The 17108-nt window shown below is 40.4% G+C and overlaps 1 protein-coding gene across 1 annotated transcript in view; it reads right to left on the bottom strand.

The window, feature by feature from the left end:
• KDM3B (lysine demethylase 3B) overlaps positions 1 to 17108 on the bottom strand; it is a 48132-nt gene that overhangs the window by 21061 nt on the left and 9963 nt on the right. The window contains exons 6-15 of the mRNA XM_063413545.1: positions 16767 to 16835; positions 15262 to 15843; positions 11675 to 12917; positions 11112 to 11313; positions 9587 to 9801; positions 8392 to 8544; positions 7325 to 7432; positions 2805 to 2932; positions 1821 to 2100; positions 578 to 834 (exon numbers count right to left, since the gene is read on the bottom strand). Coding sequence (XP_063269615.1) covers positions 578 to 834; positions 1821 to 2100; positions 2805 to 2932; positions 7325 to 7432; positions 8392 to 8544; positions 9587 to 9801; positions 11112 to 11313; positions 11675 to 12917; positions 15262 to 15843; positions 16767 to 16835 — 3237 coding nt within the window. The remainder of the gene's footprint in view (positions 1 to 577; positions 835 to 1820; positions 2101 to 2804; positions 2933 to 7324; positions 7433 to 8391; positions 8545 to 9586; positions 9802 to 11111; positions 11314 to 11674; positions 12918 to 15261; positions 15844 to 16766; positions 16836 to 17108) is intronic.

Genomic DNA, 17108 nt, shown 5'->3' with positions numbered 1-17108 from the left:
AGAAACTCAGGAGAAAGTTTGCCAGCTTCCAGTCAGCTAGGGACTCTCCAGATTCCCAAGACTGCATGAAACTCATTGAGAGAGGCTTTGTGATGACATCAGCAGCTTTCTTATGATTCCTGGATGAATCCCATCAAGTCCCATAGATTTGCAGTGATCCATCTGGAGCAGCAGATCCTGCCAAGTATATTCTAGCTCAAATGCCTTTCAAGCATATATAAGTTTAAGGAACTTAAACTTAGGTTTTTGTCTTTTTTTTTCTCTGGTATGCTCTTAGAATATTTTTAAAGATGTGAAATATAAAGTGAGCTTTTGTAGGGATGCTGATTATCAACTAAACAATTTATAGGCTGTATTTAACCCATTCTCTTGGTCTCTTGAAAAGAATAGCTTCTCTTCAGCAGTAGTAAGCTAAAGCTAAAAATCAGCATGAAAATTCTCTACAGATTTGTGGGGTGGTGAGTTTTGGTGAGGTATTACATTTGTTTCAACATTCAAGAGTAGAATACTATGAAAACATTTAGATGAAAATTCTTCCCTAGAACAGATATCATTGAAGGAATACAAAATTATTTACCGTAGAAGCTGCAGGAAAGACTGGAGGAAAGGGGATTCCTGTGTCTGATGGGACCTGAGGAAGCTTTCCTGGCCCTGTGTGTAGCAGATCTCTGAGGCTGGAGCCTTCAGCTTTGTTGCTAGATGTCACTGGGCCCAACAAGAGGCTATTAAACAGCTTTGGGGTTAGCGGGGAAACTTTTGTACTGGAGTTGAAGGAATCTAATCCAAAGGGTGAATGGGATTCTTTATTAAGCACTGATCTCAGTGATCCTGATTCTGCAAGATAAATATAAACATTACAGGGAGGGGAGAGAAAAAAAAAATCCCCAAGAGGCAAAGTCAAAACGATCACAAAGTTTCCTGAAACTATTTGCTCTTGCATGAAATAGGATATTAACAGAATCTTGTGGTAAATTATCACTGTAATAGTGAATGAGGCACCTCAATGAGAATCAAAGACCCCAGATACTTCACTTAAGATTTTGCCCTTCATATGCTGCAAAGGTTTTGAATAGCACAATAGATCTGATCGAAAAAGATCTGACACATGCAAACACACAATTTTTAATAGATTCAATTAAAAAACATTTCCCTGACTTTCTGAATTAATGTTTTGATATTAAATATTTCAAATTTTAATGGTAGTCAAAATACTACAGTGACTAGGACCTGCAAAATTTGTGCATGATTCACCAACATTTAACATCAACATGTAAAGTAGTCCCTTCTAGACATATGGACAGGAATAAATCCTGTGTTAGTTGTACTACCTCTGACATCTAGGAAGTGTATTCACTCCAACTACTGGGTATTAAAGATTCTCTAAGCTTTTATCTAACTCTCCAACTGGACTTTCATCTAACTCTCCAACTCTGGAACTCTCAGTTCCTTGGAAATGCACTCTTCACAAAGCACACAAAAGAGCTGTATTTACTTCAATGGTCATTAAGTGACAAAGCTGCACCTGAAATTAATTACTCTCATTTTACATCAGGATATCAGCTTCTGAGAAAATAAATACATAAACTGGCACAGAAATAAACTGTGAGTGACAAGACAGTCTTGTCTGCAGCTGTATCATCTTCCCAGCTTTTCATTTTTCTAAGCCTGTAGAACAAAACTGGTTCTAAGAGGCAAAGGAAGAAAACTTACCTTTTTCTTTTCTATTTAGGGCTAGACACTCTCACAAAGAATAGCAATCAAACAGTATGTTATCATTTATCTTTTAATTCCAACCCCAAGAAAGCATTTCTTCTACTCACCTTTTGTTTCCTCTTTTGCTTTTTGCGTTGCTAAATCTGCAAGCCAGTGTAAAGCTGATGATGGAGCTGTTTCTGGACAAAGTGGTCTGTTAGTCTTTACTTCCCCAGTGTTACTGGTAGGTAATGTCTCTGTTTTTGCAGATTCTTCTATCCTACTATCAGTTGCTTCTGATTTTGGTACAGTGTCCACTTCTACTTGCCCCAGTCCTGCTGTCCCCACTCCAGTGGAAAAGGTGTTCTCGTTTCCAGAGACTGATGCACTAGGATTTACAGCTGGAAGCTAAAACAAAACAAAACAAAAAACACAACATAAACAACTGCTAAATGTTGAATAAAGGTAAGAGTTCAACTTGGAAGACGTTTTCAATATCCAATTGCATTTGGTTTTATATGTTGTTTTTTCATTTGCTATAAGCACACAGCAAAATTCATTTATGCTTAGGTAGCAGCAGAATACAGGAGCTTCTTATCTGTGTGTATTCACCTTTGCACTGTGGTATGAATTCTTAACATATCATCTTTTAACATAAGCCTAACATAAGCCCATTCTTTTTGATTTATTTCCTTTTCTTTCTTTCTGGTGGTGTTTTGTTGGGTTTTTTTTTTTAAATTACAGGGAGATTTTTTTTGTGTTGATAGTTACAGAACTGCTCTAGATTCCTTCAGGAACCACAAACAAAATAAAAGGACATGTTGCAAGCTACTCATAGTGGTTTGTTTCAAAATACAGCATCAATACAAATGGCTTTCTAGCTAATTTCTACATAACAGTATTAGCCCAAGTAACCATTTGGCAGATAACAGATGCAGTTCATGTCCCTGAAAAATGATCTAGAAGACTTTTGCTAAACTAAAACACTCAGAGTACATACGGAGAAAGTAAAATTCCTGTTTCACAATAGATTAGCTTAAAGGATCTACCATCATAATAGATCTTAAAAATGTAAATGTCAAACAAGGTAATTTCAGCTTCAAATGACATACCTGTGATATTCCATTAGTGACAGCTGGTCTCAGCACTGATTTGTTCTGTCTGTTAATACATGGACAATTGGCTTTAATACCCCATTTGCCTCGTGCTGCATGAACCATGTCTCCAATATTGTAAAGTGCTGTAAATAAAGTTAGGCCTTTAATATCACATGAAAAGAAATCAAAAAAAAGGCCTAAACTGTATCTTCAAGGGGTGGGTTTTTTTTAGTATTACTGCAAAGTATCTTTAAGGTCCATGCTATATAAGAAAACATTGTCTCTGAACAGTACAGTGTAGTGAACGGTGATAACACTCCCTGCACGATGTCACTGAGAGGCTGTCAAACCTGGCAAATCCTACAGATAATCATCTGCCTCTACTATTCCACATAGGGTCCACTGCAATGAGGTGACTTTGAACTACCACAAGAAGCTATATAACCCTTGAAGCAATGCTGAAAGGATCTGGAGCACAGGTGTTCACCTCTATCCTCCTGCTAAAAGACAGATGTAATAAATTGACTGGGTGAATACCTGGCTGTGTGGCTGGTGCCATACTCAACAGTTTTGCCTTCTATGACCACGAGTCTACTTCTGAGAAGTCAGGTCTCTTGGGAGCAGATTAATCTTGGGATTAATCTGCCCAAGCAGAGCAAGAGAGTCTCTGCCAACAAGTTGACCAGACTTATATGGTGAACTTTAAAACTAGATTTAGTGGGTAAAGGAAATGCAGATTTGAGCAACAGACAAGAGCCAGGGACTACTGACATACTAGGAAGCAACAGGGAAACACCTGTGAAATAACTCAGAGGAATTTGGGCATGTTCCAGTCAAGAGGGGGTAAGGTTGATAGCCCAGCTGGAGGGCCTCTTCCTAACTAATGCATGCAGCTTGTGTGATGAGCAGGAGGAGCCAGAACTCATTGTGCAACTGGAAAGCGACAATCTAATATTTATCACTGAAACATGATAGAATGAACTGTATAACTGGTGCGCTGTAGGGAGGTACTCTCCACGTAGAACAACATATTGACCACACAGAGCTGTCTTTGAAAAACAGTGATGAACAGGTCAAGAACTTACGGGTAAAAATGAGGGACCAAGCCAACAAAGAAAACCTCAGTGCTGGGGTTTACTCCAGTCCACCCAGCCAAAGGAAGCCTGTTGACAAAATGTTCTTACTTCAGCTACAGGAAGCATCATGCTCACACGATGATTAGGGAAATTCAACCACCTTGATGTCTGCTGGAAAAGCAACATAGCAAGCTCCAAGCAATCAAGGGCAAATCTGGAGGGTTTTGAGGATAACTTAATCCATGACATAAAGAGACCAACCACAAGAGAAGCATTAGTGGACCTGTTACTACAGCAACATGAAAGAATTAATCACACATGTCAAGACTGGTGTCACCCTGGACTGCAGTGATCAGGCCCTAGAATTCACAACCTTGAAGGACATGGGCCAGATCAAGAGGGGAGTCAGGACGCTGAATTTTAGGAGAGCAAACTTTCACCTGCTTAAGGAGTTAGTGTATGTGACACTCTGGGAAACTGCCCTCAGGGGCAAAGGAACAGAACAGAGCTCGCAGCTCTTTAAGAACACTTTTCTTGGAGTGTGAGCGCTCTCAGCTCCCCCATATAAAAAATCACACCAGGAAGGCAGGGGAAGAACATGGGTCAAGAAGGACATCCTGATCAAACTAAAATCTAAGAATGAGGTGCAGAGGCAGTAGAAGCAGGGACACATCATCCTGGATGCTCCCTGGATGTGCAGAGATGGCATCAGGAAACCTAAGGCACAGAAGAAAATGGATTTGACAAGGAATGCAGAGAATAATAAGGGTTTCAACAGTTATCCTGGCCGGAAAAGGAAGATTAAAGAAAATGTATACAACACAAACCATCTGCACTAAATAAGATCTCTGAGCAAGTGACAGCTGACATGGAGAAAGCTGACAAACTCAGCTTTCAGTTGTATTCCCACTTCCCACCTCTCTCAAGTCCCTGAACCTCAAAGCAGAAACTGGGGGAATAAAGTTCCTCCTCTTGTTGGAGAACCATAGAGAATCTCAGCAGGAAGAGGACCATGAGGATCACGGAGAACAACTCCCTGCTCCACACACAACCACCTAATACTAAACCACATGACCGAAGTCCATCATTCAGACACTGCTTGAACCTGACAGGCTTGGTGCCCTGACCACTTCCCTGGAAAGTCTGTTCCAGTGCCCAAACATCCTCTCAGTGAAGCACAGTCTGAACCTCCTCTGATGCAGCTGTATTCCATTTCCTTGTGCCCTGCTGGTCACCAGAGAGAGGGGATCAGCATCTACCCCTCTGCTGACTCCCTTGAGGAAGCTCTAGACTGTGATGGGGTCACCCCTCAGCCCTCTCTTCTCCAACCTGAGCAAAGCAAATGTCATCAGCTGCTCCTCCTAATTCTTGTCCTCAAGACCTTTCCTCATCTTGGTCACCCTGCTCTGGACACACTTTCAGTAGTTTGATATCCTTCTCATACTAAGGTACCCAAAACTGCACACAGCATTTGAGGTGGGGCTGCACCTGAGGAACCGGAACATGTAAAAGTCCATGAAACCGGGTAAGATGCATCCTAGGGTCCTGAGGGATTGGGCTGATGTAGTTGCCAAGTCACTCTCCATCATATTTGGAAAGTCCTGGCAGTCCGATGAAGTCCCTAGGGACTGGGAACAGGGAAACATTAAGTCCATTTTTAAAATGGGTCAAAACGAGGACCCTGAGAAATATTGACCCATCAGCCTCACCACAGTACCCAGGTAAGATCACGTAGCAGACTGTCCTGGAAGATGTGTGAAAACATATGGAAGTCAGAGGAGATTAGAGACAGCCGGCATAGCTTCACCAAGGGCAAATTACACTTGACTAATCTGGTGGCTTTCTTTAATAGAGCGACTGCATCATTAAACAACAGAAGACAAACAGCTGTAATTTACTTATACTTCTGTAAGGCCTTCAATATAGTACCCCACAACGTTCTTGTCACTAAATGGGAGAGATACAGTTTAATGAATGGACTACTCAGTGGGTAAGGAAGTGGCTGGATGATCACATCCAAAAGAGTTAATGTCTCTATGCCCAAATGGAGAAAAGTAACAGGACCCTCAAAGGTCCTTACTGGGACCAATACTGTTTTGTGTCTTCATCAATGACCTTGAGAGTGGGATTGAGCATGCCTTCAACAATCTTGTGGATGACACCAAGCTGAGCCGTGCAGCTGATTCTAGAGGGAAGGGACTCACACCCAGCATGATCTTGACAAGCCTAAGGAATGGGCCCACCCAAGCCTCATTAAGTGCAACAAGTCCAAATGCAAGGTCCCACACCTGGTTTGGGACAGCCCCCAATATCAGTACAGAGTGGGGGAGTGAATGGATTGACAACAGCCCTGCAGGAAAGGACTTGGATACATGGCTAGATGGAAAACTAGACATGAGTCAGTAAAATGCACTTGCAGCCCAGAAAGCCCTCCTGCACCCTGGGCTAAATAAGAAGCACGGCCAGCAGGCTGAGGCCATTCTTCCCCTCTACCCCACCACACCTCCCCACCCAGCGTTCAACTCTAGGGTGCCCAGTACGTGACAGACATGGACCTGTTCAAGCAGGTTCAGACAAGACCATGAAAATCATGAGGGCTGGAACTCCTCTCCCATGAAGAAAGGCAGGGACAGTTGATGTGATTTGGCCTGGAGAAGAGAAGGCTCTGTGGAGACCTTGTTATGGCTTTTCAATACACTGGGGGGGATGATAAGCACAGAGAGAGACTTTTTACCAGGGCCTCTAGGGACAGGATATGGAACAATGGTTTTAAACTGAAAGAAGGTATGTTTAGATTGAATATTAGGAAAAAATTATTCCCTGTGAGGGTGGTGAGGCACTGGCACAGATTGTCCAGAAAAGCTGTGCTTGCCCCATCCCTTCAAGTGTTCAGGGTCAGGTCGAACAGGGTTTGCAGCAGCCTGGTCCAGTGGAAGGTGGCCCCTGCCCACAGCATGGGGGTTGGACTAGTTGATCTTTTATGGTCCCTACAAACCCAAACCATGCTATGATTCTATGATTTTAGGAGCAGTTATGTAAACAGTCAAGTAAATGGTCAGCATGGACCATTTACTTTCCCTCCCTGCCACCAGGGAAGAAAAAAAAAAAAAAAAAAAAAAAAAAAAAAAAACAAAAACAAAAACCAAAAAAACCAACCAAACCATCCCCAAGAAACTCCTTCTAGCCAGTTAAACAAATTTACTTAAAATACAACTGAAAACAGCTGAGCACAATAATTCAGAGCTAATACCAGAAGGATGTGCACTTCAAATTCACAGCCTGGTCCTACTTGGGTTACCTTCCCTTCAACCCTTCTACTGTAGCAAGTGGAAGTGTCCTCTAAATCCATGTCAGAAGAGATATCAGCTATAACATCACCTATCTTTATAATTTTTCCACTTTCTTGCTCAGAATTAATACAAAATCTGCTTTTTTTTCCTTTCATGTTTCAAGCATTACCTGTACCAGGGATGATCTGTGTTGGCATGAGATTCTCTGGTTCATGAGACTGACCCTTTGCACACTTTAGCCATGAGAAAACTTCTTCATCACCAATCTCCTCTGTCTCTGGAATAAAGAAAAAAAATAGATTTTGTACTAAAACTTCACAATATAGAATATTTGTGAATTTTATTTATTTAGATTCTTTACAGTCCAGGAAAGTAGCCTGGTGATCTCAGAAATAAACTATAAATACAGACCATTAGGACTGGATATACAGCAACTTCTGTCTCTTCAGATTACACAGCTACCACAGTAATTTTCCCTCAGTCATCTCTAGCAGCTTATTTTCAATCTCCCAAACATCTTGGCTTCTAACATCAATTTTTAAAATATGATACTCTTGTTCTCATTAAGCTTTTCTAAATTATCATAATGAATAGACAGCAGTATTCACACTTATTAACATCCACTATTTTATACCTCTGCTCCATATAACAATGTAACTATCACTAATTAATTATACTAAGATTGCCATTTGTTTGCATCCATGCCACCAAAGTGGTCTCAATACAATAAAGTCCAAAAACCCCACCCAGGTTTCTAGTTTCTCATGCTTACTGAACTTCTTCCTGAATTACAAGTCTTGGTGTGTCACAGAATAAAATAAAATAAAATAAAGAAGAAGAAAACCTTCCAATCTAACTCATTACTAAAGACAGAAGTTCTCTGCAGTGTGTCTGCTTAATAATTCTCCTTACAGCAGTTCTGAACTCTTATGGTATTACTTGATTTTTGTTTTGTATTTTCTGAGGAGAAGAACTATACATCAACTGTCTCAGTAGACACTTTATGCCTGCTGATGCTGTGATTTTAATAATCACATCCTAAGCAAATAGATAAAACACAGGTACATAAGGAAATGAAGAATGGAACAGCAGCATGTAAGAAAAGTTCCAAACATACAGCCCTCCAAGCTGACACTCAGTAACTCTCCTGCAAAACCTTCCATAACTTCCCAGAAACTATTCCCTGACTATAGTCAGTTCAAAGATTACAGTGGGGGAAAAATGCCCAGTACTCACCACTACGTGGACGGTTCTTCCTCAGCCGGTAACAGTCCAGACAGACACCAAAACCACACTTCCGACAAACCCAATGAATATTGAAGAGTGTTGTCTCACACACATCACACATCTCCCTCACACCACGTACTGCTCGCTTCCATGCCACCTTCTCTATAGAAATAAGGCACACTACAAATTATTGCTTTGACATTTTGCATTTCTCCCATCTAATTTGAGAATATCACAGCAACAATGATAAATTCACAGCAACATGACCTGAGGGCAGAGTACAGAAACAGAACTTTTTACATTCATAGCCCCATTCTTTGAGTTGCTAGTCCAGTGACACTATTCAAATTCCCATTTCTAAGAATTGGTAAGGTCAGGTATCAAAATGCATACTACAAGGAAAAGCAGCACCTTACAGTGTTCTGTAGTAACTGAATTTAATGGAGCACTAATGGAACTTACAGCAAAATTACAAATCTTTTGCCAGTTTTATGAACAAGTGACATCAATATATAAAACCATAAAGAATGTGTATTTGGTTTCCCTAATCAGATCTCTGTCCACTATTCAGTTTCTATACCAACATATTTGCCAAGGAAGGGGCTCTCCAAATGGCTGCACTTGTATATTCCAGAAATTAAAGGGGAAAAAAAATCAGATAATCAGTTATCCATGTGATAAGCTAAACTGGCTACCTGTTTTTTTTTTCCCCCAAACCCTTTCTCCCCCGAAGGGGAAAGTTGGCAACTAGCTGCTCAGCTAAGTCCTTGCGGGCTGAAAAAGGTACTGCTCCCTCCCTAGAAAACCGTGAGCTTTTACACGAAGTCCCTGGAGCGTCATGTAGAAGGATAGGAATGTATCAGAAAATCTGTTCATTAAAGCATAGCTGGTCAGTGTGCTCTGGCTAATTTCTATTTTCTTACAAGTACAAGATAGCTGATTTCTGCATTTAGTTAGTGAAAAAATAATTTAATGTCTGGGACAGTTACCATTAGCTTTCTTGGTGGTAATGTTGCACTGATCCAAAAGAAAGCCTCAAATGCTGATCCCTCAGTTACACCCCAAGACGTAAATATAGCCTCTCTTTGGAAAAGCAGAAGCATTTCAACGACAAATTATATGACATTTTCAATTCTATTCGACTGCATTGTACACAAATTATACAGAAATGGTGGAAAAAAACCGTGACAAGAGCCCAACTTACGATGTGGCTCCACCATCATCATTGCCTCCTTCTCTGACATAACAAGCTGGCAGAACTGGTCTCCAACATTGGCCAGGATATATTTGGAAGTTTCCAGATCAATCCCCTCTGCAGGGGAGGAAGAAGGAATCCATAGGCTCATGGCATCAGGGTCACTTTGCTGTGGGTTCAAGAAACCTTCTACTCGTAGTATACCTTTCCGAGTAAACACCAGCCTGCACAAAATAGGATGAGAAACGGAGAAACTGCTCAACTGCCTTTAATTAACTTATAATGACATTTATATCAGAAGATAAACACAGAACGGGGGGAAAATACTTCAGCTAGAGTGCTATATTCTACAGACAGTACACTTATTATGCAAATCCCACTAACACAGAGAATAAGGCATACAAAGCTGTGGCTACAACACCCATTAGAACAAATCCCAAGGTCACCACTGGTGGGAAATTGCACCTAAAAGAAATTGCCACAGCTTGCTAAATTCCAATCCTCTATCTTATTAATAGAAAGAGATGACAAAATTCAATTTGACCTGCTGTGTGACACTGCTTGCAAAATTCTGAATGGCTGTCATTCTCAATTTTAATTCATGAGAAAGTTTTTCCCAACTTTTGAGAAAACAGTATTTCAGTTCTGGCTAGGGCTGCCAACACTCGGCAACTCTTCTAGCAGCTCACATTATGATGTATGCAAAAATCCTTGTCACACTGGTCTCCACATAGATGAATCGCTACTGTTTTACCAGTAGCTGTTGACCCTCCTAATCCTTGTGTGGTAAAAGTTGTAAAAACGTATGACAGAACATCTTCTGTCAATATCAAAGGTAACTTCAATTTTAAGCAGAAACTATCCTACCTTTAACCTCAAACTAGATTAATTTTTAACAAGTTTAGGAAAAGAAGCAGCATGCTTACTGGATGGGTGACACATACTAAAAATTCACTTCATTCTTTACATACCAGAAAGTCATCTAACTATTTCTGGAAAAAGATGTTTAGCACTTGCTAGAATAGGTAGTTAAGGAAGATGAAGAGAAACACAACAGGTCAAAGAAATGTAAGATGTACGCAACACAGAGGGAACACATACATAGTGTTCTACTCATAAAAATTAGTCCTGTACTCAACAGAATACAGTCAAACGTTAGCTTCAGGCTGGCAATGTTTAGTTATTTGTTGAGTGGAATAAAATTTTACCTTTGTTCTGAATGCCTTATGAAAAAGGGAGAGTTACTGCATAAAAATTGCTACCCAAAAGAAAAATTCTACCCAATAAAGCAAATTCAATTTCCTGAGGCTGTACCTGGAGGCTCACTTAGTATCCTATAGTTTTATCTTTGAAAAGCAGCTCTTTCTGGCCCAGTGAGGGAATTCCTGTCAGGTGATGCAGGGAAATGCAAGACCTTCATTATTGTACCCAAGCATATTTAATAAGTCAAACATAATTACTTTGTGCTTTGTGTTTGGACATGGCCCAAGCTCTGCACATAGACTACATATGAAGAAAGGAAGAATTTGAGCACCTCCGGAAATGGAAGAAGCGACATGCCACAGTTGAGTCATCCTGCTCTTGCTCCTTAAATTTGCGGTACCGCTCCAGACGGCACTCCCGACACTTGTGCAGATGTGGAGCTACATTGATGCAAGAGCCATCCTGGAGAAAAGGCTCACCTGACTGCTTCAGCTTCCTCACCTTACTCATATCTTTCAGCACAGACTGGCCAACTGGGTGAGGGAAAGTAGAAGTAAAAATCTATTAGTTAACTGCAACAGCAAAAGAATACTGGCTCCAATAATCATCTTTTCAGAGATCTGTAAGTTTCATACCCACGGAAAACCAGTAAGTTTGTTCAAGCCTGCAGCAAACCACACTTCTGACATACTTGCTTAAACATTTATCAAAGTGAACACCAAATTCACATATGAGAAGCATTAAGCTTCAGCCTTGTAAGCATCCTGTGAGCTGCCTACTGAGCAGGAATGAGATTTACAGCTGTGGTTAATTTATACAGTTCATTCCACAGAAGATAACCCAGTATCCCACCTCCTTGTGCTTCCAACACATCATCTGCATTCAAGTCATCACCTTTTAGGGGAGCTGTGCGGGGCCGGCCCTTTGGAGCTTGCTTCCCCTTTCCTTTACCCAGAAGTAGTTCTGCATTGCGCTCCGCATTGGGGCCTAGCTTTGCCATCAAGTGGTCCGGAATACCCTTCATACAAGCCTTAGCCTGCAACTGGTCTTCAGAGTCACTCAAATCTGACAGATCACTATTTGTACTGGAGTCGGAGTCCTGTTTGGATGTTAAGCTCCGCTCATCTAGTGAGAACCTTTTCACAGCTTCAAAAGGGGCTTTCTTGTCCTGTGAAAACTCTGCCTGTGAAGAGAAAAGGGTAGGTGGATGTCTACCAAACACATTAGAAAAAGTTTTCAGAAGAGGATTGTCCTGCTGCCCAGGCCCGACAGCTGGTTTTTCTTCTGTTGGGCTGGAGGAAAGTGTGGGCATCTCAATCGGCTGTGTCAGGCTGCTGCTTGGTGAGGTGGAACGGCCATTCCCTACAGTAGAGGGACTTTGAACACCAGCAGCAGCTGTTGAACCAGAAGCACTGGAGATCATCTTTGAGGAGTCAGTTGTTATAAACAAGGTTTTCTTCTTAGCTGAAGAGTCTGTAGCGGTGAGTGATTCCGGCCAGCCAGAAGTGGCCTTATGACCCACAGGTGTTGAGGGAGCACAAACCCCTGTCTGAGATGAAGATCCAAAGCCACTGAAAGGACTAAGTTCTACTTTCTCAGCAAATGCCAGGAAAGGGTTTGAGGGTTCCTCTCGTGATAGCTTTGGGGGCTGTAAAAACAGGTTTTCATGACTATCAGAGGGACGAGTATTCAACAGACTTCGTGAAAAGGCTGGAGTAAGGGTAGGCATAGATTCCACAGGCAGCTTCCCCTCTACAGAATTACCAGACTGTGCTCCTGGCTTACTGTCCACTGAAAGAATTTTACCTTTACAAGTCCCAGCACCCACATTCTCTGTACACTGCTTGAATGAGTCCCGACTAGAAACATCTTCAGTCAAGCTCTCTGAAATGACCGTGAAATAGTTACTGGAAGGAAGATTCTGGGACATGCACTGAAAAAACAAGTTCTTGGATGAATCAGACTCTTTCTGAGCCTCTTGTCCAGTAGTACAGCCAAAAGAAAATCCAGAAGACTTGCTCTCTGGAGCCATCACTCCATTTGATTGGCTCCTTCCAGCCCCAAATACCAAAGACTGGGAACCACTTGGGAGAGAGACTCCAAATACAGAAGAAGCCAAAAGTGAACTTCGGGAATTCTGAAACAAAATTAATAAGCATCAGTCTATTATGAGATTGTTATTTGATTCAAGAATATTTTAATTCATCTCACTGTACCATTAGCATTCTGCTTACCTACCAGAAGAGAAATTTCCAGCAGACTTACTTACAATGAAGAAACTTCTTTAAAGATTCCTATCCACAAGCTATTGAAATTGAAGACATACAGAGAAAACTAATACTTAATGTCTTATCACATTTTAGAACAAAGGTGAGACACCAGACAGGTGAACTAATTCATAGGAAAGCAAGTTAGTAAAACTGCTGATCATTTGAATTCTAATCAACAAAAAGGGAACCTTAATTGCAACTGCTTTTGAATACCCTCCAATCTTTCACCCTCCCCCAAGAACATTCTGATAAGCTTCACCTACTTAAGTAGCACTCCTGAAATAAGTAAATTAGTTTGCAAGTTAATTAAACAAAGCAAAACCCCTAGCACTTAGCAGACAAACTATTCTTGGTCCCTGCAAGCCACATCTGCTGACAGGTAGATAGATGCCTAGGACATGGTGCCTTCCAGGGAATAACTCAGTAGAGGTTAAGCACAAAAGGCTTAATTTTTATGGTCAATAAATACAGGAAAGTTTTACAAATGGCAGATTTCTACTACAACCATAACTGTAGTATGGAATATTCACTTGCTCTCTTCTCAGTTGGTACCTGTTCAGATTTTCCAATTCTGGCAGTCCTAATGTAACTGACTACTTACTGTGACTAATTTCTCATAGAATCATTTAGATCAGCTCTACTGCTTTTCTTTCAGTTTCCACTTACAAATCTGCTCATCATTAACACAACTTTATTTCAAGGTCATGTTAAATACAACCACAGATTGTGCACACATCCTACTGGTCACTAGTGTCCCTGCACATCTACTCCACTGCATGCTAATGTTTAGCTTGTTCCTCATTACCAATCTCCAAATGTAATAACTTTGATAACCTATTAACAGTTCTTCCGGATATTAAAATTTCAGGTATTTCTTTTTAGAGATAAAAATAATTTTAGAAACCTGAGCTCTAATAGTTTTTAAAAGAACGTTGTTCTAAAACAAAAGTTGTGAAGTCATCTCAAGGACCAAGTCACACTACGATATAGCACACAGTCTGAAACAGCAACATATGTGAACTATCTACAACACTCTTACTGATTTATGTTGGGTTCCCTCTCTCAAAAAACAGTAATTTAAACTGGACTAGTGGTCTGCCTGCCAACTCTGAAGCCAAATTATAAATGTTTTTAAAGAGTGACGTGGCGTTGGAGAGAGGGAAAGAAGGAGAGGCAGTACTAAAATTTCTCAGTACAATTACACAATCTGTAGTTGCTCCCAACTCTGAATTTATTTATTTATTGGGGGTTGGGGATAGAAAAGCTCGTATTACCTTATATTATGCTCATTATGCAACACTCCTGTTTTCAACAATTCTATTTCTCCTTTACACCTTATCATCTAGGAATCTTTATCCCAATGTAAACATCTAACCTTTCCACCCTTTTCATTATCTAAAAGATAGGGATGATAACAATGCCTTTAACTTCTTGGCAATCATGCTGCACTCTCTTCATGTACCTCCCATTTTCTTTTGTCACTTTTTTTATACAGTAGATGGCAAGATTCTTTATTTTTGTTGTGCTTACCAAGGTGGGTTTCATTTTTGTTTTGTTTTTGCAAACCTTCATTTGATTTGTTTAAGAGTCTTCTATTTCGTTTTAACAAGATTTCCCTTCTATTTTAAAGTCTTTAAGCTGTTTCCAGACTGAGCTCTCATCTCAAATATTTTGATTATTTCTTTGGTTTAAGTTCTAGATAGTATACAACGTAACTGGCTCATTTTTCTACTACACAGATAACATGCAAGACATCTGTTAATGGTCCTCTAAATGTGGGCTCAATGTTCTTCTGGTTTTGAGGCTTTTTTTTAGGCAACTTGAATGTTCAATTCAGTGCACATTTTCATGCAGATTTGTTTATATAAAGGCAAGAGATTTTAAGCAGGTTATCTTCCGTACAACACAACAAAATTAATTAAGTGTAGTGCTTAGTGTTATTTTAAAGCTGCATTTCTCAGATTAAGGCTGAATAAGCATAAGAGTGCTACACAGTTATCTCTTGCTCTTATCTCCTTCACCAATTATTTTAATTTTATTTTGGGTCATTTCTTGGTCAGATAACAGGTTTTTCTTTAGGAGGAGATGGACTCATGAGAAAAAAAGTATTTTTTCCAATTCCATGGACACACATTAACACGGGTGTGTTGCAGAGCATCTGTTGCAAACACGTAAATCTTTCTAGAACGTGTTGGATCATGAGCTACTCACCTCTCCCTGGGCTTGTGATCGGAGTGTTTTCGGTTTCTCCTGTCCCGTAACAGCTGGCAAACTGGTATCAGAGATTCTCACAGTTGTCAGTGTCAAAGCAGTTGTAGTAATTGCAGTTCCAGAAGTCACTGTGCCTTGGCCAACCTGTTCCAATGATTTTCCTGCCTCTTTACATCCAGATCCAGCTAGTAACGGTTGTCCAGCCACAGAAGAAAATGGAGTGAAGGGCAATGGTGTGTCACCACCAACTGGCTCGTCTTGGACTACTAGTGTTCGGCCATTCTCTTTGGTGTAAGTAGCAAAACGAATATTGCGATTAATCTGAGGAATAAATGAAGGCAACTGCTTGGCCCTTGGATCCAGTCCTGTTTCACTACTAGAGACTCCTTTCCAGGGACCTCTGCTTGCCTCACCTCCATCACTACCATTGCTATCTGCCTCCCCCCTCTCCTTTAGCTTCTTTGTTGCAGGGTCACAACCGGGATCTGACACATTCTTCCTCCTCCTTCCATCCTTTCCCTCCAGGCTTTCTTTCTTCTTTTTCCCTTTAGATGATGACTTAGCTGCTTTTAGGCTCCCTCCCTATAACAGACGAATACATGCAGTCACTCAACAGAACAATCCAGATACCCATGCAAAGAACTTTCTTCTGTTAGAACAGAATATATTACATTGCTCTAAAGTTTAAGAACAGTTTATCATAAATTGAGGCATCTAAAGAGGGATGCTATGTGAACACAAGCATTAAGTGCAGTCTTGTCTTTTTTGTACTAGAATAAGATCTGCACAAGAAATTCTTTAGCTCAGCTACCCTTGCTGTAGCATGAACCACATCCTGGCAAATTTTGAGAAACATGCAATAATTCAACAAAGCTCTACGTAATGTATGAATACCATCTGCACACTAATTTTTTCTCCAAGTTTAAATCCCATGATTCTTTTGAAGGATACGCTTTCTGTCCACTACACAAAGCCTACAATATTTAACTACAGGAGATAGCTTGCCCTTTAGCTTAGGGTAAAATTTCAGATTCAAATGCTATCATGGAAAATCTCAACTGAGGCAGTGAAATGCCACGAACATACAAGCCTGCTTACAAGGCAGAGCTTGTAAAAAATTGCCAGATGGCAATTTTTAGAAATGCCTTAAAAGTCTGTGAGGCAGCACAGAGTGATCCTGTTAGAAAAAGGCAGCAACGCTACACCTTAAAATGGAGTACAACCACCATGGTTATACTGTTACTGATCCCTACTCCAAGATCCATGCTAAACTTAGTTAACAGGCCTGAACAAAAAGAAGATTGTTTAAAGAAAGCTATGACCATTAAAATGGCAAACAAAATTTTCCTGTTCTGACTTTAAGAGGAAAATTATTAAAATTATCTAAAGTCCACAATCAACACTGGATCATTTTTTAGTTCTTTCCAGATTTCACTTAGTTCACATCAAAAATTTTACGAAGTTTCACACTGTATACACAAGACCTGAATGAACTGCTGTACTACCTCGCTTGGAGAAGTGTTATCCATCACCACATGAATCAGTCGAGGATCCACCGACTTTATGTCACCACTCTAATTTTTATACAGATTGATAATGAGGAAGTAGGAGAAAGAAAAGCAGAGGTTAATTTTTAATTCAAAGTATATAGTATCAACATAAGCGACCTAAACACCCAGTTACTGTGCAGTAACTGTGTGTTAACACAGTTACTAGCTGTCTCCTTTTTACCTTTTCTTACTATCTCACTTCCTTAGTAATACTACAGCCTTCTAGTTCACCTTCTATCCTTTTGCTCCTCTATTTCAAAAACTTTCAGATTTGATTCCTACCACTGTTTCCTTGTA

The sequence above is a fragment of the Prinia subflava genome, chromosome 16 (assembly GCF_021018805.1).
Source record: "Prinia subflava isolate CZ2003 ecotype Zambia chromosome 16, Cam_Psub_1.2, whole genome shotgun sequence".
Lineage (NCBI taxonomy): Eukaryota > Metazoa > Chordata > Aves > Passeriformes > Cisticolidae > Prinia > Prinia subflava.
This window is presented reverse-complemented; position numbering and strand designations above follow the sequence as displayed.